The 13,606-nt window shown below is 39.3% G+C and overlaps 1 protein-coding gene across 1 annotated transcript; it reads left to right on the top strand.

Moving 5' to 3' along the window:
* Positions 1-2,240: 2,240 nt before the first annotated feature.
* anxa3a (annexin A3a) lies at positions 2,241-12,987 on the top strand. The gene is made up of 14 exons (XM_026188394.2): positions 2,241-2,358; positions 2,871-2,905; positions 2,983-3,030; positions 3,148-3,235; positions 3,425-3,519; positions 3,947-4,060; positions 5,737-5,827; positions 6,013-6,092; positions 7,505-7,561; positions 7,646-7,739; positions 7,822-7,917; positions 8,338-8,396; positions 9,200-9,322; positions 12,547-12,987. Exons 2-14 carry the CDS (start codon positions 2,891-2,893, stop codon positions 12,604-12,606), a joined length of 1,020 nt encoding a protein of 339 aa, XP_026044179.2. The 5' UTR covers positions 2,241-2,358; positions 2,871-2,890; the 3' UTR covers positions 12,607-12,987.
* The last annotated feature ends 619 nt before the right edge of the window (positions 12,988-13,606 follow it).

The following is a 13,606-nucleotide window of genomic DNA, read 5'->3' as shown; positions in this document are numbered from 1 at the left end:
TGCTAATGAACCATAAATTTAAAGATTAAACCACATTTTGTTCTTGGACTCTGCTTGAGTAGCTTAGCATGATTCACAGTTCATAATAATCCATTATACAAAGGCCAGTTCATCCTCTGTCGGAAACAAGCCATCTTACCTCCTTTCTGTTTAAGGCAGGGATCCAATGCAGTTGACTTTATGAGCCACATACAGCTACTTGATTTTAAGATAAGCTATTCCTCAATAACATTTTAAAACCTAAAAACTGCAAAGTATTTCAGTTGTTTGAGTATGAATGAGTTTAACAACATGTTTGTTATAAAACTGGTGATGAAAATAATTGCAACTGTAAAAATGTGTTTGAGTTCTGTTCCTCTGTTGGCCAACACTTTCAGAAATCAATGCAAAAAGTTAGGAGCAGGTCATGAATTCACAAAAAAAGAGTCCCATTACTTACTTACTTTGTAAGTAATGGGATCTGGTATTAAATGAAGTACAAATAATTAAGAAAAACGTCCCTTTTTTGCAGTTTAGTGGTTTATAATTTACTTATGGTCACAAAGAAGAAAGTAAAAATCCTCCTTTATAATTAGATAAATACAAACTCAAATGAACAACAACACATGAGCCTATACTATTAACTTATATACTTAACAAAGATTAAGCTTAAATTCTTGGAGAACCACTTTTAGCAGCAGTAAGTTGAAGTAGTTGTTTTCTGAGTGACTTTATGAGTCTCTCACATAATTGTGGAGGAACTTGGCTCACTTTTCTGTACAACATTGGTTCAGCTCATTGATGTTTGCAGGCCCTGATTTATGCACAACTCTCTCACTGTCCCATCACAGCATTTCACTGGGGTTGAGGACACAGTGTATTTATATATTGTTCACCTGATGTTGTATTTAAATAATTTTAGAACCTGTTGAGGTCCAGATTTTCCACTTAATGAAGCTGAATTTTCTTTTTTCATGACAGCACTACTGGTGCAGCGTTTCAGGCCATGCACAACCTCTTCATAAGTGAGGCTGCTGTAAAAGAGACACAAGTGTGATTTGCAGTTTTTACATTTCCCAAAATGATCCAGTGGGCTGAACCTTTATGTCAGGCCAGTCCTGGGCTCCGTTCTGTATATTTGACCACCATGCTTTAAGCCACGTTTCTTCTCATTGGCCCTCATAAACCACAGGTTTGAACAGCATGTGCTCAAAGCACTGTCTGCCTGCAATCACCATGTTAGAAATTCAAACTGAGTGTTTAAGGCAAACCTTTGGCTCATAGGGATTTACTTGTGTTTGTGTATATACTGACATCATTATGAGCGCCCACCACTGGAACAGTAAGTTTGTGACAAATAAGGACAGAGATGGCAGCAATTACCTGCTGTGACATATTTTTAGTCAATAAAGATGAAGTGAGTTTTACTGATGTTCGCCAGGTTTGTCTTAGCATGTAGAAATGTCATTAAATTTACTTGAGTGACTTTAAAAGAGTTTGAAATCGAAAAGGAAAATATATCCTTTATTTTTTTTTTAAACACTTCACCAAATAACTTCATACTTGTATGAGAAGGAGGTCGGCTGTATAAGAATAACAGCAGCCTCTTATTTATTACTCTCCAAATTCAACACCAGCAGGACCCTGATGACAGCGGCCTGCACACCAGAGGCAAACACCCGTCTACTCACCAAAGACACTGGGTTAGATCTCACCGTGTACTCTACTCTGCAGCTGTCTTTCTTTCTTATTCTGCTTCCTGCTTCTAGGATATTGTGCAATTTTGTTTGATTGTTTTTTATAGTAATTTATTATTTTTGCAGATTTTAAAAAGCTCAAACAGAAAAAGTATAAAAGAAGAAAAAGACCTCCGTGATGTAAAGATCCCTTTAAACCAGCTGCTGCTTCCTCCTTTGTCTTTTTAAGATTGTAGTTTTCTTACTGTGTTATTTGTTATGCTCCACGTTTAATGAATAAACATCCCAGTGCTGCTAAACCAGTTACTCCAGTGGAGATAGGTTAAACTAGTTCCCACTGTGGGAGTTTTCAAATTGACCAAAAAATCTGACCAAACAGATAAAGACTAAAACTATTTTTTTCTATATTTTACTTTGCAAAGTCATGATATCATTTAGGCAAATTATTAGGTTCAATATTAAAGATAGTTTGTTGGTTTATTTAGAAGGCTTTCTGCTGCAGATCATGAAGTGTACAAGTAGTCCCTGAAGGCACCACCTGACTGTAGGCCAATGACTGTAAAACTGTGCAGTCACTTGTAGAGATTGGGAGTGGCCGGTTTGCTTTTCAGGTAGCTCGTTGTTTTTTGCAGGTAACCAGGAGGTGCAGCAGGTAAATTTTCTGGTTCAGAGAGAAATCTAGGTGAGCTTTTTTTCATTTATTTATGGTCTTTCATTGCAGCACATTAGACACTGTTCATTTAGAGTTGATTAGAGATGGTGACTTCTCTCCTGAACTCCTTATTAGTCTTACAGTTTATCTCCATTTCCAGTCTTTATCTTAACCAGTTTGCTCAGTGTCCTGCTGGAGCTGCTTCTCTGTAAACTGTGTGACTCCAGTAATAAGAAGTATCACAGGCTGAAGGGTTTATTTGCTTTCTGTTTAGCAGATATTCATATAGACAAGCCCAGATGTGACAACAGGGCAATGCTTTTCAATCATATGCTTTACTGAGGTATCGCAGCAAACATGAGAAAATAAGAACACCCCACAAAGACTCCAATATCCTGTATTTTCAGGGACTGATGGATTAATAGGTGAATTTTACAGAATAGTGCATAAGCTCATTGTACATAAAATGTTCACGTTTAAGCCAATGTTTAACGCTACAGCATATAAAGACAGTTAGTGAATGTGCTGTTGCTGTTTTGCAGACAAATTATCTGCAGACATCATGGGATCTTTATGGGTAAGACATGTCCTGTGTTTTTTATCATCATTATTATTATTTCAGTAAGGGTTTGACTTATTTAACGTGCTCTGCAGGATGACTTGGAAAGCCTCGTGGATGCTCCTTCCTCTTTCTCAGCAAAAGTAGGTCAAACTAAGCCTTTACCCTCGCGTCAGGTGTCACCGAAGGGCTTATGATTACAGAAATTACATAAAAGAGCAAAATAAATGCTGACAGGTGAATGTATCTGTGCTCTTCAGAGTGGAGAGCGAGGAACCATCAAGCCCAAAGCAAACTTTAATGCAGAGCAGGATGCTGCAGCTCTGAAAAAGGCCCTTGAAGGACTTGGTACGAATGCACACAGTCATGTTTCCGTCATTTGAAAGTACTATCAATACATTTTTGATAAAGTAAACTTTACAAATTGAGGTGATTATTAGATTAAACCTGAAGGTTGCTAGCACAGTTAACACGCTGCGTTCCTTGTTCCTTTTATTGTGTTTATCAGTCTGACTCTTTGCTTTTCATTTGTCTCAGGCACGAATGAGAAGATTGTGATTGAGATTCTGACCACCAGAAGCAGCGCTCAGAGACAGCTCATCTGTAAAGCTTATGAAAAGGCCACCAGCAGAGTACGAAAACAAATCTGTTTCCTTTATTAAGACTGCACCTGCATCTTATTCTGAAGGAACAGGCTAAGAAATAGTTCATCGATGTCAATGTTCATTAAAAAAATAAATGATAATGAAAAGAGTTGTAGAACAGCGGGGGTTAAAGAAATTGGACCTCACTGTTTTTGGAAATGCAAACATCAGGCAGCTTCTGCATTCTTATAATAACATGAATGCTGTCTGCCTGATGGCATGTGTACCTCTGTGTTGAACACAAATAGTTCCTTTTTCATGACAGGTGAATGTCATGCTTTATGTGTTTAGCCAGATAAGTCTCTGTTTAGCTTACAGGGTGGAGATCTGTGGGTATTTACATGGGTGTGGTTTAATGCTGCAGGATCATGTGTGCTAGTGTCTGAAAACTCACTGGGCTGTGTTTAACTCACAGACATTAGTGAAGGACCTGAAAGGGGACACCAGCGGGAACTTTGAGGACCTGCTCGTGGCGCTCGTCACTCCTCCTGCTGAGTACGACTGCCATGAAGTAATGCGGGCCATGAAGGTGACATTTCTCAATGAATTCTGCCTTGAAGTTGTTTTCTAGCTGACCAGAGTGCAGCCATCAAGCACATTTTGATGGGCTCAAAAATAACTGGACAAACTAACATCATTTTTAAATTAAGAATTATTTTTAATACTTGGATTAAAATCCTTTGCAATAAATGCCTACCTGGAGTCTAGAATCCATGCACATCCATAAACTGCATTCCTCTGCTCTACTGAGTTGGCATCAGGTGACTGACTTGGCCATTGAAGAGTATCTCATTTCTCTCGGGTTGCTTTTGCCTTTCGCTCCGGGTCATTATCCATTTGCACTGTGAAGCTCAGTGGGATCAGTTTTGCAGCGTTTGTTTGAATCTGAGCAGAGAGTGCAACCCTGTAGACTTCAGACATTAATAAACACCACTGTTTATTCAAAGGTGCAACATTTTCACCAACATGGTTCAGAGATGATATGGTACGCTCTGACCACGAGCTGTTTCACTCCTCCATGCTTTTCTTTTCAGTTTATCTCGGTTTCATTATCTACATACAGTTATGTCCATACATATTTGCTCTTTTTTTTTTTACCTGTTTACTGAAAGATCTTTCAATTATAGTTCTATAATGGACATGGACATAATGTGTAGACCCTCAGCTTTTGGTGGATGATCGCAGAATCATTTCAATGGTGAAGAGAAACCCCTTTACAACATTGAGGCAAGTGAACAGCACTCTCTAGGAGGTCAGCGTATCGATATCCAGTGTACCATAAAGAGAAGACAGCATGAAAGTAAATACAGAGTGTTCGCTGCAAGGTGCAAGCCACTCATAACCCTGAAGAATAGAAAGGCTAGACTGGAGTAATAAACATCTAAAATAGCCAGCAGAGATCTGGAAAAACATTCTTTGGAAAGATGAAACCAAGATCAACCTCTACCAGAGTGATGGCATGGAACCGCTCATGATCCAAAGCACGAGCTGGTTTGGTTTGGGCGTGCACAGCTCCCAGTGGCACTGAGACACCAGTGTTTATCGATGATGTGACACAGGACAAAAGCAGCCTCAGAAGAAGAACTCTGAGGTGTTCAGAAACTTGCTGTCTGTTCAAATCCAACTAAATGCAGTGAAACTGACTGGGCGGCGTTTCATAATACAGATGAACAATGGCCCAAAACATACAGCCAGAGCAACCCAGGAGTTTATTGAAGCAAAGAAGTCTTAACTTCTTAACCCAACTGAGCATTTCACTTGTTAAAGACTAAACTTCAGGCAAAGAGGCCCACAAACAAATAGCAACTGAAAGTTGCTGCAGTAAAGGCCTGTTGGGCATTAAAAAGGAGGAAATGTGTGTTCAAGACTTCAGGCTGTCATTGCGATTGATATAAAACCTCTTGATCGTAGACTCTGACAATAATCCACCTGCCTCCTTGAGTTTCTGTGACGTGTTTTTTGTGTCAGATGTTGCAAAGTTGCTGTTTTGCGGCTTTATTTTGGTTTCCTTCACTTGCATCCACATCCCTTTGTGCTTTATATTGAGAGTTTCAGTGAAAAGTACTTGTTACTTCTTGTTACTTCTTTAAAAACCTTTGGACTTATCGGTACTGAAATTCATTGATTGCTTTCTTGATTGACTGATATGTAGGACTAAAGAGTAAAGAATACACTGTAGCTGAGTAATACTGCGTGTTGTTGCAGGGAGCTGGAACCAAAGACAAAGTCTTGATTGAAATCTTTGCCTCCAGATCTAACCAACAAATTAAAGATCTCAGTGACGTCTATTTCAAAGGTAAAAGTTACGTTTGATACTTTTTTTTTTTGGCAATTATTTTAAAACTAATATGTTTTTAGTCACAAGAACAAAATATACCTTACCCATGCTGGACAGCAGCAAAATAATCTACCACAGACATTAGTCTGCTTTGTGATAGTTTTTCTAACATCAGCATCGTCTATCGTATCTTCCCTCCCCAGAAACCAAAAAGCAGTTGACAGCTGCCCTGGAGAGTGAAGTTTCGGGAGACTATTCCAAAGCGCTGCTCCTCCTGGCTCTGGTTTGTTACACGAGAAGCAAACGCAATTCAAGAGTTTTATGTATTAAGACGTTTTTTTTTTTTAATCATCTGGTCTTTTTAAAATTAATTAGCTAAAGCTCAGATGAACAGCAACATATTCCACAATGTCATTATTTATGTGACAAACTTGAACAATACTGAACTGTGAAACGCTAAGTAGACCACATGATTCAGTGGCTTTAGCACCAATAACCTGAAGTAATTTCAATTGCATTGGTGTCTAGACTTGACTGGGCCATTACAGCAGCTTGATTCTTTTCTGCAAAACAGAAACTGCAAAACAAGCTCAAATCATCAGAAATCCACCACCATGCTTAACAGTTGGTATGAGGTGTTTGTGCTCACATGATGCATTTGGATTTGTCCTGATGTGGTGCTGTGCAATATGGACAAGCATCTGCACTTTGGTCTTGTCCGTCAAAAGGACATCGTTCCAGAAATCTTGTGTTTTGTTCAGGTGGTGTTCAGCAAGCCTAAGCCGTGTCGTGATGTAGTCCTGTAGAGTCTGAGACGTAGTTCTTCAGTCTCTGTGAGCATCACAGTCAGACCTCAGGGTGAAATCGCTGAATCATCCAGCCCTGGGAAGAATGTGGCATTTGTCTGAGAGCTGAAGGCCAACAAACTGCCAAAACTTCTGCTTGCAGGAGGAGGTGCTCGCACTGGCTGATGACAAATTAATCAAGCGATTTTTATTAGCACTACCTGGCTTCTAATTTCCTCTTAGCTCCTATGGGAACAGGTTTTCACAGGACGGCATATCCTCCATCCAAATCCTCTATGCAAATATTTGTACATTTTCTATGAAGCCATAAAGACCTTGAAAATATTGCTCCCACAGCCGCTTTGTCTCCTTTAGTCAAATCATCTGTAAAACATCTGCCATCTTGTTTGCATGCATCAGTCTTTGGAAAGCGTCCAGACTTCATTTCTACATTTTTGTTTCACAAACGGGATTTACTCGCCCCGTACGATTCTCCTCCTCGTTTCATACGCGATGAGTAATCACCACGATGTCATCCGCATTGTACGGCACGCTTGGAGCACTTTTGGACAGAAATGAAATCTTTGCTCGTGCACCGTCATTCATTTTGCAAACTTGCTGCTCCGGTTCTGCAGTTTCTTCTTGTAATCAGTTCTCTTTTCTTGGAACTCAGCAGCTTGGGTGGAACGTTGCTCCATTTTTCTGTTAAGTTTCCACATTCTTCATTCGTGGATATCACATCTATCTGAAACAGCTAAAGTAGCAAAATATGTGAACAAAATATGTGAGCCATGAAATAAAAGTAACAGAAGATTTAAAAGAAACAAGTCCCCTGAACCTAAAAGTCATCACTCAGACAGACGAACGATGAAATGGTTCAAACTGATTTTGCTTTTGTTCTCGTTTTCAGGGTAAGCGGGATGAGAGCACCACAGTGGATGTTAATAAGGCAAGAGAAGACGCCAAGGTGGGGTATTCTTCATGTGTGTCATACGTGCTGTTCTCTTTATGTCATGTATGTATTTAAAGCTTTGTTTGTATTTCTGCTCAGACTCTTTACAATGCCGGGGAGAAGAAGTGGGGCACCGACGAATCTAAATTCATTGAAATCCTTTGCAAAAAAAGCATTCCTCACCTGAGACAAAGTATGTCACATCGTGTGTTTTATAAAGGCTTTTTTCCCCCAATAAGAAACAATAATAAAGCGATTTGGTTCTTTTTATGCAGCTGTGATTGAATACAAGAACATCAGTGGAAAGACCCTGCAGCAAAGCATTGAAGGGGAGATGTCAGGAGACCTGGAGAACCTGCTCGTGGCTGTTGGTAAGCTGATCTGCAGGGTCGGGGTTAGTGGTTAGTTAAAAATATGTGGACAAACTCATGTAGAAACTCAATATGGTGGTGTCCAAATACACACAGTGGAAAAATGTTGCAGCAGCTTTAAATCTTAACGATTCTCCTTTTATTCATCTGGTAGCTCTCAGTTACGTCAGTACTTTAACATTTTCTGTTTATTTTTGGGTTATGAGTTTAATTTGGATTTACTTTTATACGTTTTCCCCCTCAGTACACTTTGTAGTTCTCTCTTTGACATTCTTTCTAGTTTATTCAGCATCATTACGGTGCCTTAAAATGTGAGCAAGGTCAGCTGTGGGAGGTTTTTTCAGCATAATTTGTAAAATGTTTAAAACTCTTGATTTAGATTTTTTTTATTCTGTTCAAACCTTTTAATTCCTTTTCCAGTGAAATGTGTGAAGAGCGTACCAGGTTACTTTGCAGAACTCCTGCATGAGAGCATGAAGGTGATTACACTGTTTTTAATTTAAGTTACAACACAAGTTTTGTCCTGCAGTCACTATTGTTTCACACTAATTCCATCTGGTGCATTTACCAATTTATCAAGTATCATATAAAAAGTATGCACATGTGACTAATAGACTATCAGACATGTGTTTTATTATTCGGCATTTAAAGTGGATCTGTTCTGCTTATTTTATTATCTGGGTAACATTGCATAAGTTAAAAATAATCCTTTCATACCTTACACCCTCGTGGAGCGGCTGCGCTTTGGTGTCAGTTTGGCCTCTCGTGTCTCTGTTTGTGCTGGCAGGGTTCAGAGCACATATGTGGTTGTACAGGAGCTCAGAGATTCCCTGATCCTTAAACAGCTTTCCAGAGACTTTGTGGAAAAACCGTTTTGAGTCCTTCTCCTGTTGTACAAGCGCTCATGCAGAGTTTTTCATTTCGAGTTTCCAGTATAAGGTGTGATGAGGTTGTGGTAACTTGATAGTTTGTGCACAACACAACCAGCATGTTGACCTTAAACCACTCACCCAGCCACTCAGTTCATCCTTTGATCGTCTTTTTTAGCTCCTTGCCTTTTATGGCCACCCACCCTTTAAACAGGCCTGTTAATCTCCTTTTAGTTTGTGGAAAAAACACACAGTATGATCTCAAATGGGCCGGACCAGTAAAACACAATAAAAAGAATAAAAATAAAATACACAAACTAATGTTACAGAGAGAACGTAATTAGTTTTGGATTCATTTACCACCTTGTGCTTAAATATATTTTGTAAGTTAACTGAATGAATCTCGTATTCAGGGTGCAGGAACTGATGAGTCCACTCTGAACCGGATCATGGTGAGCCGGTCTGAGATCGACCTGCTGGACATCAGAGCCGAGTTCAAGAAACTCTACAAACACTCGCTGCTCTCTGCCATTCAGGTGAGAAATGAGATTTTTAACTTTTAGTGCCACTTTTTCAGTTTTTTACTCTGAATTCTATTGATTCAATAAATGAAGTCTGAATAAAGCCACCTGATGCTACCATAGCCACGCTGAACTGGGTTCACTCCAGTACAGCTCATCTCAGGGATCCACAGTTTGCAGCAACATAAATTGATAATAAATTCGAGCACGATCAGAGGCCTTCTATGCACTCTGAAGCTAAACTTGATTGAGCTTGATCCGTCTCATACTGGCCTCTGTTAATTCACTCTTTGAGGTTTAACACGTCATCAGACTTTGAAGTTTAATTTAACTGACGTACAGTAACGGCAGCTCGGGTCTCTTTGGAGAATCACTCTGATATCTGCAAACCAAAATATGTTTGAATAATTAAATGAGTCTGGAGGCCCTCAGAGACACACAAAGAGAGTACTGACACAAAATGACTCATCTGCTGGATCACTGGAGAAATCAGAAAGTGTTGCAACAGTTCTTCACGTCAGATTCCAAAAGTCCGAGAAAGAGCGACATCTTAATTCATTGGAGATTAAAAGAGACGCCACCTACAAGTTGTATCATCAGAGCCAAATATAAAGACAGCTGATGTTTCTATGCCAGTAAATTATGCAGTTAAGTTTTCATGAAGCCGCTTGTGTTTTATTTGATGCAAGCCATGCGCGCATCATGAATATCTTTCTCTGATTTTCTGGTTGGAGTCACATAAAAAGCAGGAGATGCTCCGGAGCACAAGGACTGAACAGGCAGCCGACTGTGGCTCACATCTGTCTGTGTTATCCAGGTCATGGAGGTCTTAAGAGCCTGAAAAAGAAAGCAGCTGGACTGCTTCGCCACAAAAGGTGGTATTTAACCCCTCATGTAGATTTTCCTCTTCCGAGGTTCTCGTCGACCTATTGATATTGATCATGTGCGTCATCGCGTGAGCCAAGGTGTGAAAAAGGTCGCGGGTCAATACTATCACTGGGGTTAAGGCCTGATTGAGATTTCTGCAGGAAATCTTAGTAAAGCCTGGTGCTGAGCAGGCCACACATTATTTGTTGGCTCCATCAACCCCAAATATGGTTACGTTTCTCACATCAGCTTGTGTGGAAGCTTTCAGCTTTCCCACTCAAATATAATTCAGGCATATGGGCGAAACCATGGTGATGTCTTACCCCGCCCTGTCATGTGACCTATTGAGGTCACCTGAGGCACGGTGTGAGTGTGTAGTGTCTGCAAAGGGATCTTAAGATTACATCATCCTGTTGACGTGGCTCATCTATATTTATCTTACATCTGTGCTTTTATGGACTGGCTGTTGTGTTTCTCCTGTGTAGTTTCGCCTAAGGTGACCTCAAAAGGTCACATGATGTGGTGGAGCAAGGTCTTACAGTGGTTTGACCCTTAACCCCCAGCAAAGATAATGACCCAGGTCTTTTTTCACAGCTTGGCTCATGTGATGATCAATATTAGGTAAATGACCGCCTCTCTCGGGGATTAAATACCTGGGACACGCTGCTGTTTGTGTTTAGAACTGACGAAGCTTCGTGGGTAAGAAGTGAAACATCTTCACAAACTTAAAGCAGTCCAGTTGCCTCCTTTGCAAGCTTCACTACTGCTCATATAATTTTACTGCTTCATGAAACAAATAAAGCATGAGAGGCATGTTTTATTTTATGTTTTTTGCTTTATATGTTTTATTTTATTTTATATGTTTTATTTTTATATGTTTTGTTTTTGTTTTATATGTTTTATTTTTATCCTCTGTTTTGAGATGCAAGCGCATCTCAAAACAGAGAGATGCAGGGAGTGAGTCCACACATGTAGTGATGCTTTCTCAGATGTATATTAAATCTGTTACTGGATTTCAAAGAACTTGTATGTATAAAATATATATACATACAATATAATATATATAATGTATAAAAATGAGTACATAAGATTAGACTGTTTGGCCAAAACGCAAGACATGACATGAGGAAAAACAGGTTGTAACCAGGTAAAATCCTTGGCCGGTCATTTCTCTATCATGTTAAAAAAAAAATACAGCAGAAGACGATTTGGCCTGTAAGGAGTTCCTGGAGGAGTTGAGGCTTCTTCTGACACACCAAGTGTTACTTGGCCCAGATACTTAAAAAACAGACCAGTTTTACAGTTTCCTGAGAAAGCATCAGAGCCTTTGATCTTTTTCACACTTTGCGCTGTGACTGTAATATTACTGGATACATTTGCTGTCAATTCTGGTCAGAATTAAATAGTGACGATATGTTTTTAACTTTTTTAACTACTTAACAACTCCCAGCTTGACCTGGATTTTGGCAGTTGATCAACTTCTTCCTGTCAGATCCCCCCAAACTTTATATGCTATCTTTGAGATACTCTACAGAGTTTCTGTAGAACACCTAAGGACAGTCAGATTTGAGTTCATCTTCTCCTGGAGCTGGAGAGGCACCAGGAAGTGCCTCAAGTTGCTGCAGTTCATCATTTCCTAATATTTCCCTGTTCCTCCTGCTAAGAAGTCGTCCTATATCATGATGATTCCACCACCATGCTTCACTGCAGAAAAGTGTTATAATTTTTTTAATGCAGTGTTTTCTCTGACACCGCTGTCCCCCTGAAAACACAGAGAGCTTGAGACAGGCCAGTCAGGGTCATTATTGCCCCCTTATATGAAATTATATAACAAATGGATCTATTAATGCAAAATCTCTAAGGCCGAAATGTGTGCGAGAGTTGATTTGAAAGTCTTCTGAAACTGTTTTTATTCATCATGTGGTTACATTGGACACTTTTCTGATGCTCTGGCACATGTTAAGAAGTTAAAGGTGGTCTGTTTTGCCTGCTTCACCAACATATTTTACTTTTTTTGGACTGTACTAGAGTAGTTTGCCATGATTCAGAGATTAAAATAATCCAGTATAATATCTTGTCCTGGGCCCCTCAGTTCACCCTCTGCCTGAAGCTGTTTTAGCTCCTCTGTCTTTAAGACGATCGTTCCTTTAAGCTTATTTATTCTGATTTGAAGGTTTGAACAACAGGTGGGTGGAGTTTCTGTTCTTGCAATCAAAGTTTTGGCTCACAGGCATTGCTGCACATTCACTGATCTCGCTGACACAAAAAACAGAACAAAAGTGTGGTACAAAAAAAAACTGCAGTGGTCCAGACCGAACGTGGGATGTGCTTTTGGATGCTTGACTCTTTGCTTGTGTTGATGTGTCCTCCAGTCAGATCTGTCGGGCGACCAGTGTGAGTGTGTGAAGGCCATCTGTGGAGGAGACGATTAACAGAGCGTCCACCTGAAGACGAGAAGAAACCCGCTTTCTCCTTCACGCTTGTGTCATTCACGCCTGCCTCTCTTTTCTGTTTATCTGTGTAACCCTGTTTCTTAAATTTGCACACGGAGAAGGATGTAATAAAAATAAAGATTTAGTGGTGCAGTTTCTCTGTCTTATTGATAAACTGGCCACATGTAGAATATTTAATCCAATTTGCAGATATTTCCATTGCAGCAGTTTTTAGCATACATTAAAATGTGCATCCTTTCTGAAATCTTTGAAATTAATCAAATATAAATGGCTCCTCTGTGCTGTAACTCTTAAACTATAACTGAATGAATAATAAAGCAGTTAATTAAGGGAAAGTAATAAATATCAGCTCATAACGGGTTTGGAATTGTTTTCTTGGCGTCTTTGAGATCTGAATATTTACTCACAAATAAAATCACTGTGGAAAATGAGTACTTTATAGTACTCAATGAATACTTTAAAGCAAAAAGTGTCAACTTTAAAAAAAAAAAAAATGTTATATTTCTACATAAGTAGCTTAATAGTGCACAAGTTCTACAATCAAAATGCTTTTAAAGTACCTAAAGTCACTCATTTCTTAGAGTGGCACTGCTAAGATGACAGACAATAGGATGGGCATGTATGTAAATTACAATTCTTGTGATTATGCAAGAGGAAAAGCAGATGTAGTATTATATTGTTTTAGTGTGGGTCAAAAGGAAGTAACATATTTATCATTATCTTGCACAGCAAAGAATTTTCTGTCCCTTTGAACAATTTCATCTTGCTAAAAGGGGCAACAAAAGTCAGGAAACACAAAAGCTCCAGTATCTGATCATTTTACTGGATAGAAAATAGAGAATGCGTTAATGAGCATAGCAGTGATCGGGAATTGCTTTCAAAGTGCAAATTTGTAAGAATCAGGTGGTGGACCTGTTTCTGCAGCAAACCGAATATACTCATCATCATTCTACAGGGGATAGTATTGATGTATTTACTA

This window comes from Astatotilapia calliptera, chromosome 12 (genome assembly GCF_964374335.1).
Source record: "Astatotilapia calliptera chromosome 12, fAstCal68.1, whole genome shotgun sequence".
Lineage (NCBI taxonomy): Eukaryota > Metazoa > Chordata > Actinopteri > Cichliformes > Cichlidae > Astatotilapia > Astatotilapia calliptera.
Note: the sequence above shows the minus strand (reverse complement) of the source record. Positions and strands in the feature narration are given on the sequence as shown.